This window comes from Zeugodacus cucurbitae, chromosome 4, assembly GCF_028554725.1.
Source record: "Zeugodacus cucurbitae isolate PBARC_wt_2022May chromosome 4, idZeuCucr1.2, whole genome shotgun sequence".
In the NCBI taxonomy this organism is placed as follows: Eukaryota; Metazoa; Arthropoda; class Insecta; order Diptera; family Tephritidae; genus Zeugodacus; species Zeugodacus cucurbitae.
The window spans coordinates 12,212,033-12,234,631 of record NC_071669.1 but is presented as its reverse complement, the minus strand read 5'-3'; the positions used below and the strand labels follow the sequence as shown (position 1 = coordinate 12,234,631).

General features: G+C 35.5%; 3 protein-coding genes across 12 annotated transcripts in view; 2 read left to right on the top strand and 1 right to left on the bottom strand.

Annotated features, from left to right (window-relative positions):
• Positions 1-17: 17 nt before the first annotated feature.
• LOC105210019 (mediator of RNA polymerase II transcription subunit 19) lies at positions 18-2,183 on the bottom strand. Its single transcript, XM_011180736.3, has 5 exons — positions 1,456-2,183; positions 1,214-1,362; positions 1,039-1,146; positions 857-968; positions 18-784 (listed from the first exon to the last, which is right to left on the bottom strand). The coding sequence occupies exons 1-5, from the start codon at positions 1,664-1,666 to the stop codon at positions 390-392; spliced, it is 975 nt and encodes a 324-aa protein (XP_011179038.1). The 5' UTR covers positions 1,667-2,183; the 3' UTR covers positions 18-389.
• Positions 2,184-2,537: 354 nt separating this feature from the next.
• On the top strand, positions 2,538-5,445 carry LOC105210029 (dihydrolipoyl dehydrogenase, mitochondrial). Its single transcript, XM_011180747.3, has 6 exons — positions 2,538-2,699; positions 3,322-3,465; positions 3,531-3,914; positions 3,981-4,769; positions 4,833-4,922; positions 4,980-5,445. The coding sequence occupies exons 1-6, from the start codon at positions 2,658-2,660 to the stop codon at positions 5,043-5,045; spliced, it is 1,515 nt and encodes a 504-aa protein (XP_011179049.1). The 5' UTR covers positions 2,538-2,657; the 3' UTR covers positions 5,046-5,445.
• Positions 5,446-5,910: 465 nt separating this feature from the next.
• Positions 5,911-22,599, top strand: part of LOC105210048 (rab11 family-interacting protein 3) — a 141,490-nt gene continuing 124,801 nt past the window's right edge. For 6 of the 10 annotated variants that reach the window (XM_011180833.3, XM_011180844.3, XM_011180826.3 and 3 more), the window contains exons 1-2: positions 9,452-9,975; positions 11,538-12,795. The gene's annotated coding sequence lies outside the window, so the exon portion shown is untranslated. Of the gene's footprint in view, positions 6,191-6,258; positions 6,421-6,506; positions 6,770-6,827; positions 9,976-11,537; positions 12,796-22,599 lie in introns of those variants that run through there. The other 4 variants (XR_008471077.1, XM_011180784.3, XM_029046127.2 and 1 more) reach the window with 4 other exon arrangements.

Here is a 22,599-nt window from a genome sequence, read left to right as displayed (position 1 = left end):
TACTAGCTGTTTGTTTGTGTACACAACTCTTTTTTTCGTTTTTGTTTCGAATAAATTATTTGAATTGGAAAGTGTATATTGAAAAACCAAAATTAAATTAAAATTAAACTAAACATTAAGTTACAGCTGCTAAATCTTCGTAAGAAAATTGCAAATTGCAAAATAAACATTTGCTGAGTTTTTTGTTGTTGTTGTTTATATTTTAGTTTGCTAATTGTGTGAGGATACAAAATGTGTTTTTGTGTTTTTTTTTTAACTTGCAAATATTAAGTTTCAGCGCGACAACGCATGTATTTTGCTTACTTTTTGATTCACATTTTCATTACACTCTCTCTTTGTTTGCCACATTCACTGTTTGCACTGCGCACACAGTGCATTGTGTCTCATCCCTACAGCATTAGTTGCTGTGATATCGTACCCATGTCATTTAGCATTGGCGCCGGTGTCATTTGTTGTTGTTGCACTGGCTGTTGCATTGCTGCAACTGTGCCGGGCATAACATTTACACCGCCCCCAACTGTGCCCGCATTACCGCCACTACCAACCATCGGTGGCATGCCACCCATTGTAACACTACCACCCACACTGCCCCCACTCACACCGACATTCGGACCGCTGCCACCACCACCACTGCCACCTGTCACGGAACCTGCTGCAGAGGGCTCTGGACTGTGACTTTTCTTTTTACGTTTCTTCTCTTTTTTCCGCTTCTTACGCTCTTTATCATCTTCATGACGTTTTTGTTTTTTATGTTTACGCTCGTAGGTCTCCAGTCCAGCAGAATCTATACGAAAGTGATATTGGTTAAACGTGTGTTGTTTTAATGATTTTAATGAAGTAGCATTGCAGTTCTTACCCATGAGTGATGTTTCTTGTGGCACAGCGCCGTCTTTGTGTTTGTGCTTTTTATGCTTATTTTTGTGTTTACGTGCAGGCGTCGTATTCAGCGCACGATACTGTTCAGGTAGCTAAGAAGAAAGAAAAAAAAACAACGTCAAATATTTGAAAAAATTTGTTGTTTGTGTTTAATATACGCACAGGTCCGGGATGCAGGCGGAAACCAGCTAATTGTACGGCAGTTAATGGCACCAGTTCCTTGCCTCCAATTGGCGGTTTTTCAATAACACTACGCAGTGTGCTGTTTTCCTGCAATTTACATTACATATTCACATCTAAATTACAAAATTTTTTTTATGCAAATCTAAGTACGCACCAGATTGCTTGAGGTGTCGTAAATGCCAGGTAAATTGGGTAGAAACGACGCTAACGACTCCTTAACTTTTTTGTCCTTAAACTTAGTTAGTGTGTGATGCAAACCATATTCGGTCATTAAGTCTTTATCACCCGTCAATTCGCCTTTGCCTAAAAAAGAAAATAAAATTTAAATATTCTCATTAGGATTCCACAAACGATATTGCCATGTTTCTAACACCACTTATTGTAGTTAGCACTCACCTGGTGGTTCTTTCCATAAGTAAAATGGTCCTGTCTGTATTATCGTTGGCGTTTTGCCAAGTGATATTGTAGTCTTAAGTGTGCCCGATGAATCCTGTCGTGATACCACAGGTGAACGACCACCATGTGGTGAAGACTTCGGCGAATATGTTGTACTATCCATTTTGCGAAATTGATCGCCCATCATCATGTTGCTATAATTGTTCATCATGCTGACTTTTATATTAAAAAAGGTGGAATCACCACTTCATCGGTATAAGAATACAAGGTACCGGGAAAAATTCTTCATCCAAACTGTATATTTTTCCACCGTCACGCCCACTCACTCAATAAACTTTATTTGAGATGCTTCAATGCAGAATATTACAACGAGGACTCTATAAATTATTTTATTCTGAATTTGCACTAAAAAATTGTCTTCCGTTACAATTCCCCCGTACTGCTAATGTAGCTTCGTCTGCATAGCGTTTGCCAACTTGAGCATTCAGCTCTGCTGCGACTGTATATTTGGCTGCACTGTAGCGTCTTCCAAGGCCACTTTTTCCACGCCTTTGGTGTTTTAATTGTTTTCCAGTCAACTTATTAACAATATTTACGTATTTATATGCGCTTTTTACGTGTTTTTGAACATAAATAACAAAATTTAAATTTGCGAAAAATACACAGAAGATTTCGATTTTATCGCCATCTTGAGACTAATGAAATGCGAATGTCAGACTAAATTTAAAGCTGTCAAAAGTTGGAAAAAAATTGCAGAAAAGACGAATTAATGTGAAATGAGGGAATGTTAGAGAATGAAAGAGAGGTAAACGGTTTGCGTATTAGCTAAACTTAACGAAAGTAAAATAATTTAAATATATTTTGACTAATGTATTAAATCATTTAAATATGTGTAGCTAAGTTGAGTTATAAACAATAATGCTAAATTAGTTTGTAATTTTTTATTCAACATTTTTATTCATTTCATTTTTCTGTATTATTTTAATTTAATTTATTGCCAACTCAAACATTTTTGCAATTTCTTTTGTTTTGACATTTACTTTACAGTTTGACATTCCGCTTTTTATATCACTTCGTTGCTAAATATTTCGTAGACATTTCATTCGCCTGTCACCGGAGGAATTCCTTGTACGCGAGTAGAAGTAGAAATTGATTTTCAACCATTTATTTAAGATAATAAATTAAACAAAAGGCTTTACAAAATGCAGTGTACACTCCGTAATGCCATTGCAACAGCCATTAAGGTGAGATTATGCAGAAAAAATCATGGAAAAGTGTTTGTTAATAGTGTGAACCTTAGTGGTTTAGTGGAATTTTTTGTGGTTATGCAATTCATCTGAATTAACCTATGCAAAGAGTTCATGGACATTTACTATTCCGAACTATAGCTGAAAGTTTTGTATAATCCAGTGTATTTTAGTGAATTTGATTAAATTTTTGCTGCGGTGTTGAAATTTAACGAATTTTGTTTGCAATAAAGTGCATTGCAAATTGGAAATACAATTACAAGCGCAGGCGTGCAAATATGCATGTACACATAGTGCAATCATGCCATAACAGCTGATTGATTTAAATATCTAAAGAAAATATTAAATTTTTTACCTTTCTTATCATAAACTGAACAAAAAGTGTTTGTATTATGAGGCTCTGATTATGTGGCAGCAAATAAAGTCAGCTTATATATACACATTTGTGTTTTTCTTACTGATAAGAGCCAATTAATTGTCTGTACATACATTAAATTTGTGTACGCTCGCTTGTGCCTTTTAATTGTTGCCTTGTCGTTGGATATGTCACTTAAATGTTGACCTCGTGATCACGTTATTGCTTTGCGTTTTTTAAATATATAATTCTTATCAATTACAGACGCCTTTGCGTACGAACGGTGCTATTTTGGGAGCATTAAATGGTCGCTTCTACTCGAGTACACATGAGGCTGATTTGGTGGTTATTGGTTCCGGTCCAGGTGGTTATGTCGCTGCCATCAAGGCCGCCCAATTGGGATTGAAAGTATGTAGTTCAAAATTACTTGTTTAATAATTAGAACTAATATTGTTTGATTATAATTTATACAGACCGTTAGCGTTGAGAAAAATCCTACATTGGGTGGCACTTGCCTTAATGTTGGTTGCATTCCCTCAAAGGCTTTGCTAAACAATTCACATTACTACCACATGGCTCACTCTGGTGATTTAGCCAATCGCGGCATTAACTGCGGCAGCGTTTCTTTGGATTTGGACAAGCTGATGCAGCAGAAGGTGAGCGCTGTCAAAGCGCTGACCGGCGGTATTGCGCAATTGTTCAAGAAGAACAAGGTAACCCAGTTAACTGGTTTCGGCAGCATTGTTAACCCCAACCAAGTGCAAGTGAAGAAAGATGATGGCAGCGTTGAGACAGTAAATACGAAAAACATTATGATTGCTACCGGCAGTGAAGTAACACCATTCCCTGGTATTGAGGTAGACTTTGAAAATATTTTACCATTTTGGTATTTTGTTTAATTCAAGTATTTATTTACTGTTTAGATCGATGAGGAGGTTATTGTTTCGAGCACAGGTGCGCTCTCACTCAAACAAGTGCCACAAAAAATGGTTGTCATCGGTGCCGGTGTTATCGGTTTGGAGTTGGGCTCTGTTTGGTCACGCTTGGGTGCTGAGGTCACCGCTGTGGAGTTCATGGAAACTATTGGCGGTGCTGGCATTGATATCGAGGTGTCGAAAACTTTCCAAAAAGTGTTGACCAAACAAGGTTTGAAATTCTTGTTGGGCACAAAAGTGCTTGCCGCACAACGCAGTGGCAATAACGTAACCGTGTCGGTGGAGAATGCCAAATCTGGTGAAAAGCAAGATATTTCCTGCGACGCTTTGTTGGTGTCTGTTGGTCGTCGTCCCTACACTGAGGGTCTGGGTCTAGAAGCTGTTGGCATTGTTAAGGACGACAAAGGACGCGTGCCAGTCAATAGCAACTTCCAAACCGTTGTACCAAACATTTACGCCATTGGTGATTGCATTCATGGTCCTATGTTGGCACACAAAGCTGAAGATGAAGGCATTATTTGCGTAGAGGGCATTCTCGGTGGTCATGTGCACATTGATTACAACTGTGTGCCAAGTGTTGTATACACACATCCCGAGGTGGCGTGGGTTGGCAAATCCGAGGAGCAACTCAAGCAAGAAGGTGTTGAATACAAGGTTGGCAAATTCCCATTCTTGGCTAACTCGCGTGCAAAGACCAATAACGAGACTGATGGTTTCGTTAAAGTGTTGGCGGATAAGGCTACCGATCGCGTGTTGGGCACACACATCATTGGACCCGTGAGTGTTTTTATTAACTTGTATCAAGATCTGTTTTAACCCTCACCTTTTTCTTAAATGTAGAGCGCTGGTGAACTGATCAACGAAGCCGTTTTAGCGATGGAATACGGCGCCGCTGCTGAAGATGTTGCCCGTGTCTGCCATGCCCATCCTGTATGCTCCATATATATTTTATATAGTAAATTTTTGTTAACACATTTTCCTTTACAGACATGCGCTGAAGCTCTGCGTGAAGCGAATGTTGCGGCTGCGTTCGGCAAACCCATCAACTTCTAATCCCCACCAGCGCTAAGTTAGCGAAGCAATATTCACTTTACATTTATTAGAAAACTCACTCTGCCTTCAATTTCGTTAAAATATATTTATTATGTAATAAAGAGTCGCAAAAGTTGTGATTTCTCTGCGCGCTGGAGATCTGTGTGCTCAAAGCGCTTGCCATCTCCTTATTGTATATCATCCTTGCAACTGTGCGGACAGTCATTGGCGAAATAGTTTTGGTCTCAATGAGTTTAGCTAACTAAGTATTCATCATCAGTGAACATGTGTAACGAATGTAAACAAATGTAAAATTAAAAAAAAAAACATGCGAAAACCAGTTACGAACTTAATGGTAATAGTATAGAAAAGGATACGTTTTAAAATAAAAAAATGGAAAACACTGTGCGATAATCCATTATTTTGATTTCTTTTATTTTGTATAACATGCCATTAAGTATAAAGCCAATCACTTAAGCAATTCTCGCAATTATGCAAATATGTCTGGAATTCACAACACTCTTGAATATTTGAATTTTCAACTACATACTAGTACTGTTACAACAATAACATTACTAGCAATCTGGCAGGAATAGGAAATGTAAGCTTGCGGAAGTACTATATATTTCCACAATCTGTGTACACATAATACTTGGCTTCAAGTGTTAAACACTTTATAACTTCCATTAACCAAGAATATATTAATATATGGAGCCCAGTTGATTTTAATTATTTTTAAATAATAATATATTTCACAAATAGTAAACTTTATTAGGCCACATTCATTTCTCTTTCTTTCATATTCTTCATTTTTGTTTTGATATTGATTTTCTTTGCCACACCGAAATCCCTCAATTTTACAAAACGTCTCAACTTGGCAACCAGAACTGTCAATGAAAAAAAAAATTGTCCAATTCAATTTTTCAGTTCAGAAATTTTTCTTTTGGCAAAATAGTCTTATTTAATTTAAATAAAAGCTTAAAACATTTTAAATATATATATAGTATTTTCGTTTTGTGTAACTTATAATGAATACTTTAAAGGTGTTGTCAGGTGTCGCCGCACGCGATGCATTGCGTGGTAGCAGTGTAACGCTGCTGTTGCAAAATCAGCCGCTAAGGAGTATAGCCATGCGTCCAGTGCTGAAAACCAAGGAGATCATAGACGTACATTACAATATTGTTTGGAAATTAACAAGAAAAATATGTTATATAAGACATTTTTTGTTTTACAGAACTCCGAATATCCGCAAAAGATCTTTTCAGGCATACAACCCACTGGTGCTTTGCACTTGGGCAATTATCTGGGTGCAGTACAAAATTGGTCTAAGTTACAGGATGCTAAAGAGGATGTGACATTTTGCATTGTCGATATGCACTCGTTGACAGTGCCACAAGTGAGTTGCTTAACACAAAACGAAAGTTAACCTCAATTTCCATATGATTGCTAAACGAACTTCTATTTCACTGCAATGTGCTAAAGGATCCCATCACTTTGCGTGAAAACATATTCCATATGGCTGCTGCAATGTTGGCATGCGGTATTGATCCTGAAAAGTCCACATTATTTGTGCAATCAGCGGTGAAAGAACATGCCGAGCTGTCATGGATATTGGGTTGCATGACAACGATGGCGCGTTTGGGTCATCTGCCACAGTATAAGGAGAAGACACGTGCTGTAAAAGAGGTGCCATTGGGCTTATTCGTTTATCCAGTGCTGCAAGCGGCGGATATTATGCTTTACAAGTATGTAAATCCACATTATATAATATTATTGTTTATTATATTAAACACCGTTCTGCAGAGCCACGCATGTGCCTGTTGGTGAGGACCAAATACAGCATATACAACTTACGCAACATTTATCGCGCACATTCAATCAGAAATATGGCAATACATTTCCCATCTGCCACGCTGTGATCAGTGATAAAAGTGCCGCGCGCATACGTTCGCTGCGCGATCCCAGCAAAAAGATGTCCAAATCTGATGTGGATCCAAAAGCGGTAATAAATCTAACGGACGATGCTGATGTCATAATAGAGAAAGTCAAAAAGGCAGTCACTGATTTTTGCTCGGACGTGCACTATAGCCCCGAAACACGTCTGGGTGTTAGTAATCTAATAAGCATACATTCACTACTTTCCGGCAAGAGTGTACAGCAAATCTGTAAGGAAGCCAAGAGCATAGATACGGGCAAATACAAAATGATCGTAGCTGAAGAGATTGTTGAGCATTTACGTCCCATACGTAATAAAATCAATCAACAGCTCTTGCGACGCAACGAATTGGTATATTTGCTGGAGATGGGCGCTGAGAAAGCGCGCGAAACCGCTGCTGCCACTTTGGCAGAAGTGAAGCAAAAACTCGGCATGGGTGCATTATCCACCATGCCAACCGTAATAGAACAAAAGGAAGAGGTGAAAGTCGTACCGAAAGTTAAGAAGCCGGTAGTTGAGACGAAAAAAGTTGGCGACGTCGAGGTGCCACTTGTGCCGAAACAACAATTACGCGTCGAAAAAAAGCAACAAATGCGTATTGAAATACAAACAAATACGAATATAGATTTAAATGTACCACCGAAATTGGATATTAAAGCAGCAGCGGCACCAAATAAATTGGATATTAAAGCAGCAGCGACAGCAAACAAGCCAGCGGAGGCAACACTAGCGGTTACCACAAAGGCTTTGGTACCAAAGAAGGCAATGGAAGCCAACGATGGCAAGGCTGAAAAGCAACAGAAGGAGATCAAGATTTAGGTATAAATGTAGCAAATTCTTTAGTAGTTCCTGTGGGTGTGTGTGATGTGTTTTTCGGATATGTGTATGTGTGTGTATTTTTAGGAGCGAATGATTTACTTAAATTTTTTGTGGCTTAGTTTATTATTAGAGCGCGTTTATTTTATTTTCTGCTTCTATTTTGTTTTGAACTGTAATAAGTAGCAAGCGTAAATTTGCTACTTAAGCTTTAAGCTGACAAATTATTAAACAATGCAATTATTTACTAATATTATTTTATAATTAAAAATTTTAATGCGGAAAATAAATTTGCGCTATTGAAAAAAAAACACAAGTGTTTTAATTGAAAAATATCGAAAATTCGAAATTAAAAAAATTCGAATATAAAAAAAAATTATATTTTTATTTAAATTTGTTGCTGCCAACGCCTTTTTAATGTCGCCGGCAATAAAGCAGCTGTGTCCTGATTTTATTTCTGCTGTTGCATTCGCAAGATGTCCCCAAAAACTTTTCTTATTCGATAGGTTGCACTTGCTGCAAAAGTGCACACACACATGCATAGTTAAATATTAATTTTTGTTCTCACCGATAGCACTGGCGAAGAGCGATAAAAGTATGCTCGTGTTTCCTGTGGCCTGGCTACCTGTGCAATCAAGTGGGCAGTTAAGGGTTTGAGTTTGTTTAGTACACAGATTTTTGCTCAGAGAGAGAGAGCGTATGTCGTTTAATGCATCGTATGAAGAAATCTCCTCTCTTTACTCATATAAATTCTCTTTATTTGACTACTCGGTTGCATGCTACATACGGTCTAGAATTTTCTAATTCGATTTGCATATATTGCCTCCGCATGTATAAATTACGATAATTTAACTAGTATTAAGATAAAAACTGGCTGGCTTATTTTCCACAAACAGCCGGTTTTAGGTTAGCGAAAGTGAATCGGATTTTATGCGGCGATCTAAAATTGTTTGGTTTTGAAAGTAGCAAAGAAATAAGTTGCAAATTTTTGTGATCAGCGGACGGTCGTGTCCACGTAACCTGGAACGGACCCGGATCTTTATCCGACCAAGGACTATGAACTCGGCATTTCTAGTATTTCTCAAAATTATTTATGAAATGGTTTCTCTGGCTACATCAACAACACATATGTATGTATCAAGATTTTCCGTTCTCACAACTGTCGGGTTTTCATAACCTGAATGGACCCAGAGTTTTATCCGATCAGGGATTTTTCCACATATTTGGCTGAGTTTTGTGTATCCAACGGCCAATTTTTTCCCCTTTTAGTTCAGTCTACCGGAAAATGGAAATGTTTTAAAATTTATGCTTTGGATTTTGAAATAATTTTCATACTTCCCCACTTTTATTATCTGTGATTCTTATTTTCATCCAGTAATAATTTCTTATCTATTTCGGGTATAACGAAATTATAGCATCTTCTCTCATTCTTCATTTAGTAGCTCAAATTCAAGTCGCCTTATGCCACACCAAACACTACGCTCATACGCTCTCTTCCTCTAAAGAGCATTTATTAGTCGAGCAAACTCAACCGCCAGCCAATGGGTGACACACTAACACATGTTTAATCAACCTACAACTACATATGTTGAGTGCATTTGCACTTATGGCCAGCTAGTAGTTTACTTGCCCGATTAGCCGGATGGTTAATATCGTTGGCTATGAGAGCTACACGCAGTTTGCGGTAACTACTCAAAGCGTTTAGTGTGTTCGGAGTACGGTCGGTCGAAAGTCGCGCGTGTGTGAAGTTAAAAAGGTAAATTTTCGGCAAATGCAACTGATTTTCAGTAATGGCCGCTTGTGACGAGTAAGAAAGCAAGAAAATTAGTAAAATACAAGTAACTTGGTCATAAATTAGTAAATGTGAAGAATTCATGGAAAAAACATATTTTCAACAAGTTATAACAATAAACTATTGTTAATAAGTGATAAATTATAAATCAGTTTGTGTGTACGGGCTAGACGAATTGCATTCTGTGATTTTCTACAAACCTACTATTTGGCCTTAACTAGTTGTTTGGCCACAGAATCTATAGCGCAGACAGTGAACGGAAATTTTAAGCTAAAAATCTGGTATTGTGTTTACTTTTAAAGTAATTTAAATGTAGTGTGTGTGTAATTAATATAAGTATTTTATAAATTTTGTGATTTACATGGCATGTTGCAAGCAGAGTGGTCAATAAGTGCAATGTCTGATAGGTAAGATATTCGAAGAGGAAGAAAAAAATATTGAACGAGTAAAGTGCACATGTGTGTGTGAAGATGTGCGTGTAAAGTGAAAGCCGAATTTTTATGCTATGCATATTTGAGCATAAAGAAATAATGATACAAATTGCGATTAGATGTGTTTAGTTTGATTGGGAAAAAAAGTGTGCTGTGTTTCATTTGAAGACATTTTGTTTGAAAAGTAATAATAATAAAAAATAATAATAATAATGAAAAAAACGTAATAATGATAAAGTAATAATAATTAATTAATTTCAAATTGGAAAAAATTCTTTTAATACAATATAAAATATTTCAAATATAAAGTTTTTCAATTCAAATTATTAGTTAATTTTTTTTTTTAATATGGTGTGTGTAAACAAAACCAGTTTTAAGACCATAAATTGCACAAAAATTAATAAATAAATGTTGAAAAGATCAATTTTAAGATTTTTTTATAAATATACGACACGAATAAATAATAAAAACGAAGTAAAATAAATAATATAAATTTTTTTATTGTTTTAAAGGAATAATTACTGTTTTTTAAATCAAATAATTATATATTTTTCAAAGCATTTAAATTAACTGAAATTTCTACAAATTTACTTCACGAATAATTAATTAAATTAAAGTAATATGAATAATATACACTTTTTTAATAACTTAAAGTAAAAAATACATATTGATTTTTTTTAAGCAAATACAGTTGAACTTATATAACTCGAAGTCAAATTTTATTAAAATTACCTTCCGAAACTCGAACGACTCTCTAACTCGAAGTTTTTTTGTGGAATAAGGTGATTCGAGTTAGAGAAGTTCAACTGTGTTTTTTATATTTTTCAAAGAAGTTAAATTAATTGCATTTTTTATAAATTTACTTCACGTATAATTTATTAAATTTAAGTAATATGAACAATAATAATGTTTTTACTACTTTAAAGCAATAAATATTGTTTTTTAAAGCAAATAATAATATATTTTTCAAAGAAGTTAACTAAAATTTGTATAAACGTCTTTCATGAATAATATATTAAATTAAAATAAAATGCTTAATTTCAATTTTTATTATTTTAAAGGAATAAAATAAAATTTGTTTTTTAAAGCAAATAATTACATATATATTTTTCAAAGAAGTTAAATTAACTGAAGTTTATCGAAAGTTTCTTCACAAATATTTTTTAAATTAAAGTAAAATATATAATTTTAAAGAAAATTTTTTAAGAAAATTATTTTATATTTTTTAAATTAAAGTAAAATATATAATTTTAAAGAAAATTTTTTAAGAAAATTATTTTATATTTTTCAAAGGTTTTTAGTATTTTAATAAAAAAATATAATATATATCTGTAATTTATAATAAAATAAGTATTAAAATAAAATTAAAAAAAAATATATTAAAATATAAAAATGAAACAAACTAAAATTTTAATTTTCTTTTTTAATGAAAAATATTATGCTTACATACAAATACGTGTATTTTTAATAAAAACTTTTTTTAAATTTCAATTGTCAACATTATTCTTTAATAATTAAGCTATTCTCTTTTTCCACAGTTAATATACAAAAATAAAACACAAAACAAACTTTAAAATAACATAAACTCAACGCAATAAAATACAACTAACCCTAAAAAGTTTAGTAAGCAAAATTATAGTATATTTCACATAACATTTCTTGGCAAATTGCCGCATAAACAAGTTAACTAAAAACGCAACAACAACAACAACGATAAATCAGCCAAATAAAATAACAACTACAACTACAAATTTCTACTCCATCTAAAATAACGTCTACAAATACAATAACAAGCAAAAACGTAAAACCAGCAATAAAGCAACAAAAAGTAAAAAAATAATTAAACAACGACTCCAAATTAAAAGCAAACAAATCTCACAGCAGATAAAAACAACAACAATCACAACCATACAATACATACATTGAAAAACTACCTGTTCACTCGCTCAACACTTGCGAGCGCGCACTCCCGTCAAAACCGTCTGGAAGCGCTCTAAACAAATGCGAGTGTACACTGCTCACGCTCAAAAATCCTAAAGATATTAAGTACATTACGTAGCTGTTGATCTCGGCGCTTCTCCAGCACATCACATTTTTGTTTGGCGGTTGAACGTAGTGTGTGTCGCAAGCGAAAATTAACAAAAAAAGGCTTGAAAAGGCAAGCAGTTACACAGAAAAACGTGAAACAATAAAAAATTAACAAATAAATATATTTGCATGCAATTACTGTGTACTTGTGTACTTGTGCAGTGAAATTAAAAGCTTGTAAAGGGAATTTACATTTCAGTGCAAAAATATATCTGCGTCAATAAAATACAAATACACCCCCGAAAAATAAGGCAGTCAGTCTGTCGTTGTCAGTGAATGTCAAATAATTTTCTGTGTATTATTAGTGTACAATTAAAGTGTGTGTGTGTGTGGCAAAGTGCGTTGCGAACGAGCTCAGATATCCAAAAAAATAAGAGCATACAAAATTCTAACAAATTCATGGAAAGAGTGCACAAAATATCTAGTGTTTGAGCAAAAAGTGCTCATTGGCATTCTAGTTTCATATATAATATCTTGTTTGTGTGTTGCAAGATCGTGTTTTGTGTGTTGTGTTGTTTTTGGTTTTATTTTTCGGTTATACAAAATATAACCAGAACCCGTTTTCTGTTGACTCAACCAATATTTACGGGAAGTCTACTACCGACTACCTACCTGCGCAACAATCGGTCAAATAAGCGTTCGTGAAGGCAAAGCAGTGTAAACAAATTCTTTCTAGTTGGATTGGAAACGGGATTTGTTTGGAACACGGTAAGTTAAATGGAAGGTTTTTTTTTTAATCTTAAAATATTTACATAAAGTAAAATGTTTTACTAATTTTTTACTAAACAAAATACAAAAGTTCTGAAAAAAACTATCCAGATAAGCTGGCGTACTTGATGATATTCACTAGATTAATGACCTATTTTTTCTCCGATTTCTTTTTGCGTATCTAGATCTTTGGTGAATCTTTCAAAGTTCCAGATCCCTAATTTCAGTATTTTCTATATTCTAAAGTAAGGTCCCTCATATTTCGTCCTTTTTAAATGAATTTAGATGAACTAGTCTGTAAAGAAGTCTATAGCATTCCTAAAATACTTCCTACACAGCTTTTCTCTTATTAAACCATTTTCCTCTAGAGTGTTTGAGGACGTACGACTTTCCCTAGCTTGAAGCTGGAATACTTATTCACTCATTTGTTCTTGATTATTAGGAGCTTAAGACGTTTACGTTCTATAGTATGTGGATTCTAAGGTTTCCTTAATTTACAAATATATATTATTGAGGGTACATAGCATGAGGGACTGAAATATCTTTATCTCTTCTTAAGTTTCTTCTTTTTAGTTTGAAATTATGGACTTTTCGATTACATTTAATTAAATCTACACTCGTAAAATCTATTGGGAAATTGATAGGTCTTTTGGAATATTTGATCTTAATGAAACAAAATAATTTCTGAATGTTCTGTTATAATAATTGATGATTGCCACTCGGAAAAGGGTTATATGTACGAACGATCTTTTCAGGCAGGTAATGCCAAGCTTTCGGGTATAATTTTCGGGAGAAAAGCTCCTATAATATGCAATTGGCGTAGGCACCGCTTACACTATTATAGCCGAATCAACAATCGTCAAACAAGCGAAGCTACCTGATCTTTCCAAGGGAGTGGAGGTCTTTCCCTTCCTTTACTTTCACCGCCGGGTACTGCATCGAGCACTTTCAAAGCAGGAGTGCTTTCGTCCATTCGTACAACATGATCTAGCCGCTGTCTTTTTATTCGCTGAACTATGGCAATGTCGTCGTAGAACTCGTACTGCTCATCGTTTCAGCTTCAGCGGTATTCATCTTTCACAATGTTCAAAAGTCCTTAGATCTACTCCTAATGTCGTTGTTGTTGTAACGATAATTCAGCGCTGTCGGAACGGAAAGCATAAGTCTAGTTATTGTCGAGGACATATTACGGGAGGCCCAGGAAACGTGCTGCTTCGATGGGGTCTGACCAAAGGAAAACGGGTGTTAGAAGAGCTGGGTTCGTTGGGCATGTAAAGTGGTGATTAGTATCATGCGGGGATTCATTGCATGGACATGTATTTTCTATGTCAGGGTTCAGTCTTGATAAGTAGAAATTTAATCTGCTATAATATCCAGAACGAAGTTGCGCAAGGGTCACTACGTGGCAACACGAGCTCTTCGTCTGCTAAGGGTAGTGGTTTGACTCAATTCACTGTGATGGAGGCAAGGAAGGTGTTAATGACTTCACTGTGAATGGCGTTTAAGGCGTGTCTGAAGCTGTCCGCAGTCTGGTCGGCGTATTGCGTTAAGTCGTCTACGTCGTCCTAGTGCCGTCTCATCGGATGTCGACAACGTCCACGCTTCTGCACTATAAAGCAGAACGGGAATTATGAAGGAATTGTAGAGTTTGATTTTGGTTGGTCGGCAGAGGACTTTACTTTTCAATTGCCTACTCAGTCCACAGTAACACCCATAGGCAAGAGTGATTCTGCGTTGGATTTCGAGGCTGACATTGTTAGAAGGCTTCTGTTAGTAGTAAAAAAATATTATTTCTTCTTTTAATTCTTCTTCGACACTAAAGTCGAACAGAAATATGATATTAGCGTGAGAAAAATGTGCAACTCTTCAAGTATTCATAAGCGCAACATAAAATTAGCATTTATGGAGAAATCAATTTCAGCATCGAGATTAGCATTCAATGGACAAACCCCGAAAAAAAAGAAAAAAATCAAATGCAATCAAAAGCAAACCGTAATCCATGAGCATGCAACGCTGCAATTGCCAACTTATTGCGGTTATTGCAGTACGTCATGCCAAAAGAGAGCGGAGAGTAAAGTTAAATCTCGGTGCATGGCATGAGCAAACAGTTGAGTTTGGTGGCAAGGTTGGCGGTAGTGTTTGGGGCGTTGGTATTAGTACGTACCAATTGGCGATATCGCTGGCTAACAGCCATATTTGTAACCGGCAACATGCTTGAGCATATAACAGTTGCAATGAGAAGATGCCAAACGACTAAAGTTGGTAAGAGCGCTTGGTGTTGTTGTTGGCCGTTGGCAGTTGTGCGCCTCGTAATGACTTTTCTTGTCGCTTTTGTTATTGTTATTAGTGTTTTTTTCGTTTTTTGTTTTTCTTAATATGTAGGCTTGTATGTATGCCTTATATTGTGGTTAGTGCCGTCACACACCGTTGCACACACCGACATGCATACAAAAGTTGCCTGGCAGTTAGTAGTGATTTAGGGTTTGTATTGCCTAAAAGCTGGTAGATAGCGGTTTTCCACCGCTTATTGCTGCTACTACTGTGCGCTGTTCGGTTGTTTTCGTTGGTTTTATGCTTGTCATTTTCACAGTGAGTCTTCTTTTTAGTTTCGTACTAGTCACTAGTTTTTTCTTTGCTTTATTGTTGTTGTTTTTGTGATTTTCTTTTATTTTTTCACTTTCTTAATTGCTGTTGTGTTTGCTTAAGTCGCTTACATACAAATATTAATTTTTATATATTTTTTATTTGCCACGTGCAAAGTTTTCACAGCACATCCACTAAGGTAGATATTGCTGAACTAAACTTTTTCTAATATTTGTCTGATTTGTATTATTTTATTATAGACTTAATTTTCCATTTTCTCTTTACTTTCATTTATGTTTGCTTTCATAAAATTTAGTTGTTATAAATTTTATGGAAGTTGTTGTTTAACCCTAGAAGGGTACGGTTAAATTGTAGGCGCTTATAGGTACCGATGAGTAAATTTATAAATCAAACAACACCATTCAATGCTTGCGGCAGCCGACTTATGACAGAGTGGGACAAGCACTGCTAGTGGCTTGACTTTCAGTATGGCCAACCTGCTGATTTACGAACAAATTTATTCCGTATGTGAGTAAATTTGGCTCACAGTACCCTTCTAGGGTTAAAAAACTTAAAATTTACCGATCCAAATAGGGTTAGATTTTCGAAATAATAATCTTTGTCCGGATAAAATCCGGGGTAGTCCCGTTAACGTAGAGACGGCTGTTGTGGGCATTGTAAGTTGTTGTTAGTGGTATTTCACATATGAATTTCGTATTTTTTGCTCTATATGAGATTTAGTTTAACAAAATATCTTTCACACAAGATTTGGTTTCCAAAAAACCGATTTCAGTGTATTGATCATGGAAAATTTGAATTTTTAAGGTGATCCTTCGCCAATCATCCAACCTCTCGAACTAGTTTTATACAGATTTCTCTACCAGAACAACTTTTGTATGTGACCTTGGGCTAATATAATGATTAGATCTTAGCCATTTAAAAAAAAAACACAGTTGTTATTAATCTTTGATTTATTATCATCTTTATCAAGTTCGGTATATCGTCGGATAAAGCAAGTGGTTGGAAGCCACTATTCTCGAGCAGGGCCTCGATGATTATCTCTTCATAATCACTAAATTCTTTCCATCGATGAAGCAAACCCGAATAATACGATAGTAGCGGAAGCAATTCGAAGAAATTTTGCCACCATTCTCATTCTTTTGAGATACTTTGAACGTCACTAAGTTGTGAAATCGATCGGGATCTACACTCACACAGGTTTTGCATACCAAACTATTCATAACACGTTCTTGAGGTCATCAGCTATTTGATCTTACTTTACGGTCTTCCCAAATCATTTCGTTAACGTTTTATGTTTTTGTCGTTTTTTTACATCCACCGTGTTTATTGTATTGGGAGTCCCATGTTTTAATGATCTTCCGACTCATTTGTATTTTAAAAATTCCTATATGACCAATTGATATCCCAAAAGGTATTCAAAAATTAAGAGATCTATTATACAAAGGTTAGGGAATTAATATTGACAATGTGACAACTTGTGACAAGGAGGGGGGAGGGGTTAAAAAGTCCTTAAATTCGTGTGCCGTAATTTATGGATGCCCCCTTACCAAAGGAAGATCGATTTTTAGAGAGCGAGAAATATAAATAAATATCGATATAGAAGCTTATGAAATTAGAACTAACAAGGAACAAAGCAAATATATCCGCGCCGAATCTGCAACGTACACCACTTTCGGTATGAAGTTCTAAACAGTCGAAAATATTTCAGAGTGATGTAAAGTTCAAGGTATTACTTTTTGGGGGACATGTCTTAATTGCAACAAATCTTAAGTCGTTAAACTTGGGACAACTCGAGTCTTACAAGCGAGTCTTTTGTTTTAATGTTCACAAAAACCTTACTACATATTCCACAGAATCGACTCAAGTGCTTGTAAATAAAAGTGCAGCACACAACAACTTCCTGCAGCTGCGTTGAACACTAAGAACCACTTGTTATACAATCGACGCTGCAGCTGAAAATTACATAATGACGACATAAGCGGAGGGCAGACAGAGCAAGCATAAATGTCACAAAAGACATTATACGACAAACATTTTATAAAGAAATCTACAGTAGTAACAGAGACATGAACATAAATTCTAGAGTACATTTCAGCGGAGTCTCAAAGTGCAGACGGCGAGTTGGGACTAAAGATGGTATGAAAGTAATGTTAGCATGTAGAAAAAGATAGAAGAAGAGTCCACAGAATTTCGATAAACGTTTGAGGAAATGCGCTACAGCTGGCTGGCGGCTAAAAAAGCAGAGGACACAGGCAATGTGCACAACTACAAATTAAACAAGTGGGAGCGCACTTAAGTGCTGTTTTGGGCAACTTAAATGGCTGTGGCAACATAGTCATTATGGAAATTTGATATTTTTCGCTTAAGTGCAAGCGGCTGCATATTTACACGCCATACTATTTATTTGCCGACATGAGAGACTGTAGAGACGCCAACTGGCGGACACTTGCAAAACGGTACTTTTTTACTTCCTTTTATTAATTTTTTTTGAGAGAGACTACAGCAGTCAAGTAGTCGGTGTTTCAAAGCCAAAAAAGTTAAAAAAAAAATAATTTTTGCTATTTCTTGGCACACATTGCCACATTTTCATGATTTCTACTTTTTTTTTACTTTTGTTATAACTTCAAAAATTTGCTTGCCATTTGAGTTTCTGCAGCTTCTTTGTTGTTGTTGTTTCTTTTTAGTTGATGTGGTTGCTTCTATTATGATGTTGCTGCTGCTATTTTTTTCGTATTTATTGCTACTTTGTTATTGTTGCCGATATTTAGTTGCTGCTGCTCACATTTTGTTGTGAGTGTTGTTGCAATTTTGTTGTGTTACCGTTGTTGTTATTTTTGTTGTTGTCATTTGTATTTTAGTACTATTTGGTGTGCTGCTATTTTCGTTTCCTTGGCACAGTTACAAGCACAAGGCGTATGTACTTAATATTATGATTGTTATTATTGTAGTAGTTGTTGTGCACAACACGCTATGCGCCGGCAACCAGCGCCAAGAACAAACCGGCAATTGTGCAACAATAAAGCGCCGCCGCTTGTTTGTTTATTTTAGAATTTTTGATTTGCCTAACAAAAGTACTAAAGCACCTAGAGTACCTCATACTCATGGCCTTCCACCACTAGGGTGCTTTAGACGAACCATTAATATGCATAATTTTCGGGCATGCGCAGGTAATGGCATGGCTCTCTTGCACTTGTCAGCGCGTTCATTCATACTTTGCAGAGTTCGCCACAAGCGTCCATCCATCCAACCAACGAACCATGTGTCCGTCCGTCCATCCATCCGTTTGTCTAAGCGTTTCGCTTCGTTCGCTCACCGCTGGTAATTTACAAGTGTTTATTGTTGCCATTGTCTTTGCCGACCGCCACCGCTGCCACCCGCTTCCGTATGGCTTTTGTTGTTTAGCTGACAACGCTGTCATTTTGCTGCACATGAAATTCTTGCTTCTTCGTTTCATTTCCTTTTTTATGTCTGTCTGACTGCTTCTCTATATAACCACAATGCGGAAGCAATGCAGAATTTCTCGCTTTATATTCGAAATTTGTTTGTTTGTTTGCACTTCTACGTAGCCTTTTATCGGCGCTTTTTTATTGCCCCAGCAATTTTTATGTGCGCGTTTTTACTATCGAATTTCTTGCGGCCACCTTCAAGACCGTCAATGCGGAAATTCCTTGTCTGAGTTTGATAATTTAACGCGAGTGTTTAATAAAAATGCATTGCACTTGCTTTTGAACAAATACACCGCCTTTGCCGCACCTGAAAGATAAACACTTTCGCACCCTAAACTTGTTTCATCCTCAGTCACTCATATTTTTGATTATTTCGGAGAAAAAACGTGCTGGCGCTCTCTTTCAACCCGAACATACTCTCTTTCATCCCTTCCCTGTTACACACTCACTTCCTCCCCTCTCTCACTCATTTTATACACACCTTGCTCTATCTCATTCCATTACCACCTTAATCCAATATTTACCATTCAAAGACCCATACAAGCCTAAAAGAAATACTGTCAGTCTATCCGTCTTCTGTCCATTCTTTGTTATCTACACGCCTCACCTCTTCTTAGTTGCTTTCTGCAGAATACTACTTTCACTGCACGTTTTCACTGCATTGCTTCGTGCTCATTCCCGTTTCTTTGTTGTATTTGCTTTCGATGTCCTTTTTTGTTTCGATCTTGTCGTCTAATTCTGGTACGTGCATTTTATTCCTATTTGTGGCTTTAATTGCATTGCCATGCATCTTGTTTCTATTGTCTGTCGCATCATCATTAGTTGTTGTCATTTTGGTCTAGGAATTACACTTTTCATTTTTTGGCTTTGGTATGTGAGAGTTGTGACATTTGTGCCGCTCTACAATTAAACTGACAAACTGACTAATTGTGGTCATGACAGTTGACATTTATTTGGCGGCTCTTTTAGTCATTTCTTCGACAAGGAAATGTAATTCGGTGCGATTACTCTTAGTAATGTAAGATTAAATATGCGAGAATAAAGTCTGACATTACTTAATCTTTTTAGAAGAGTTTTTTCCATGTAGGCTTGATGGTCTATAACTGCTCCCACCTAGATCTCAGCTTCTGTTCGTGTGGCATTTTTTAACTTGAACAAAGAGGTCCGTACTAGTTTTAGAGCTCCTTCGGGGCTATACTACGTTCTTTGGAGGACTTTATCAAGATTTCCGAGAGGTCAATGCTTAACTTACCTGAGCTTTTCTTCGTGTAGAATATTTTAATTGACGCAAAGGGTGTTCCTACTAGTTTTACTGCACCTTAGGAGGTATACTAGGTTTTTTGGAGAATTTTTTTTTCGAAAACAAAGACTATATCAATATTTCTGAGGTTTCAAACATAACTTACCCGAGCTTTTGTTTGACATATTTTAATTTCATCCAAGGGTGTTCTTACTAGTTTTAGGGCACCCCTGGAGGTATACTATGTTTTTTGATGGAAATTTTTCTCGGAAATTCAGACTGTCTTAAGATTTCGGAGATTTTAAAGCTTGAAAGCTTTGATCCGATTGTTATAGGATAGTTTTGACACCTCTATTTTCTGAGTTCTTAAACTTATATTAATGCTCTCCTCAGACGTTTGAAAATATAATTTGGAAGCTTTAAATACTCAGAGTGACCTATACGAAGCTACTTCTTTATAAGCTTTATGATTAAAAAATCTCGCTTCTGAAAAAAACTCGCCACTGTGAGGAATTCTTCTATGTATATCGGATTTCTTTCCATTATACTGTATTGCGTCTTCCTTATTATCTTACATAATACTAAATATCCTTAATCTCCACTTCCTGTCTGCGCGTGCTTAGCGGTGATTATAACACTTAGATACTTATATATTGTCGATATTTCACTTTGCTGATATTTTTCCGATCAACCAATGAACTGCTAATATATGCTGTTGAAAAAAGAGACTAAAAGAAGAAAAAACAAAGTGGTTTTGTGCTGCTGTGCCATACAAATATACCCGTTTAAGTATGTAGTAAGTGCAGGAAGTGGCAGCTGTGGTTTGAAGTTACTGTAGATGCGTGTATGTAAGCTGTGGATAAGTCTGTAAGCTGTTGGTATGTCTGTACTTTAATTACAATTGGTACGTGCTCGGCTCAGAAACATAACTTTATTGAGTCTATATTAACGGAAGTGGCGTCTTCAGTGTTTAAGATTGCATTTTTGTTGTTGTCGGCGGTATTGCCTTACGGATATATGTGGTTTCGAATGGCATACCGAGTTTCACTTAATCAAATTTCCATTTACTCTGTGAAAGTATTATATAAGAGATAATTTTGTTAAATGAAATTTATAGTGAAGTGATTTTGAATACTAGAAATATGTAAAATGAAATTTTTATTATATTTTCTCGATTATCTTTATTATTATTTTGTTTAATTTTCTATTTTATAATATTTAAAGCTTTCATTTAACTTTTGAAGCTTTTCTAAAGCTTTCACAGCGCTTTTTTGGTGTGTTCTCTAATTATATGGAGTAATCCAAGAACCTTCTTTGGACTTATAATGCTAATTGAATACTTGTTCTAATAGATGAACTCAAAAATGAGCTTTTTCAAATGCATACTCTTATATCTGATGCTATTCCTGATGATAATTTGCTTGATTTCTTAATGAACAAGTAAGGAAAGGCTAAGTTCGGGTGCAACCGAACATTTTATACTCTCGCAATTTATTGAAGAACCTATAATTAGGTATATGGGAGCTAGGTGAACATACTTTTGAAAAACCTACAATGAGGTATATGGAAATGTTATGACCCGATTTTAATAACTTTTGGAACAGAGACACACTATTACCCATATTTTCGATTAAAATTTATCCTTAGGCGCTGAGTTCAACATGTTCGATATCTGGGGCCTTGAAAAGTTATGGTCCGTTTTCGACAATTTTTTCACAAGTGAAGCCAGAGATGATATGCACTAATTGTGTAAAGTTTTATTCCGTTATCTTCATTGGTTCCTTATGTTTACATTATAAAGTGAACGAATAAGATGGATTTCAAAATTGAGTTATAAGGAAAGTAGTAGTGGTTGTAAACCGATTTCGCCCATTTTTTGTCCGTGTTATCAGGGTGTCAAGAAAATATTATATACCGAATTTCATTCGCCCATAAGTGGGCGACGCCACGCTCATTTTCCATTTTGTAAAAAAATCTGAGTACAGCTCCCTTCTGCTATTTCTCCTGCAAAATTTAGTGTTTCTGACGTTTTTCGTTAGTTAGTTAACCCACTTTTAGTAATTTTCAACCTAACCTTTGTATGGGAGGTGGGCGTGGTTATTATCCGATTTCAACTATTTTCATGGTGTGTGGTGGGGTATGTAAGAGACCCGACTGCAGAAAGTTTTGTTTATATAGCTTTATTAGTTTTCGAGTTAAATACAAATAACCGATTTGTGGGCGGGGCCACGCCCAGTAAAGAATAGCAAAGAATAAATAATTAATAAAAATAACGTGTGAAAGCTCACAAAAACGAGTGAAAGCTCTTCACTTTGAAATAACAATAAGTGAGAAAATAAATATAATAAATACTCAGAATAAAAATATTCTTATAGATAATGAAAGCTTGTAATATTAAGTGAAAGCTCAAGCAAATGTAACTTTTGTAAAGAAATAAATATAAATATATATAAATATATTTTTGATTATATCAAATATCATAGTGACATGACAATAAAAAAATTAATTAAATGA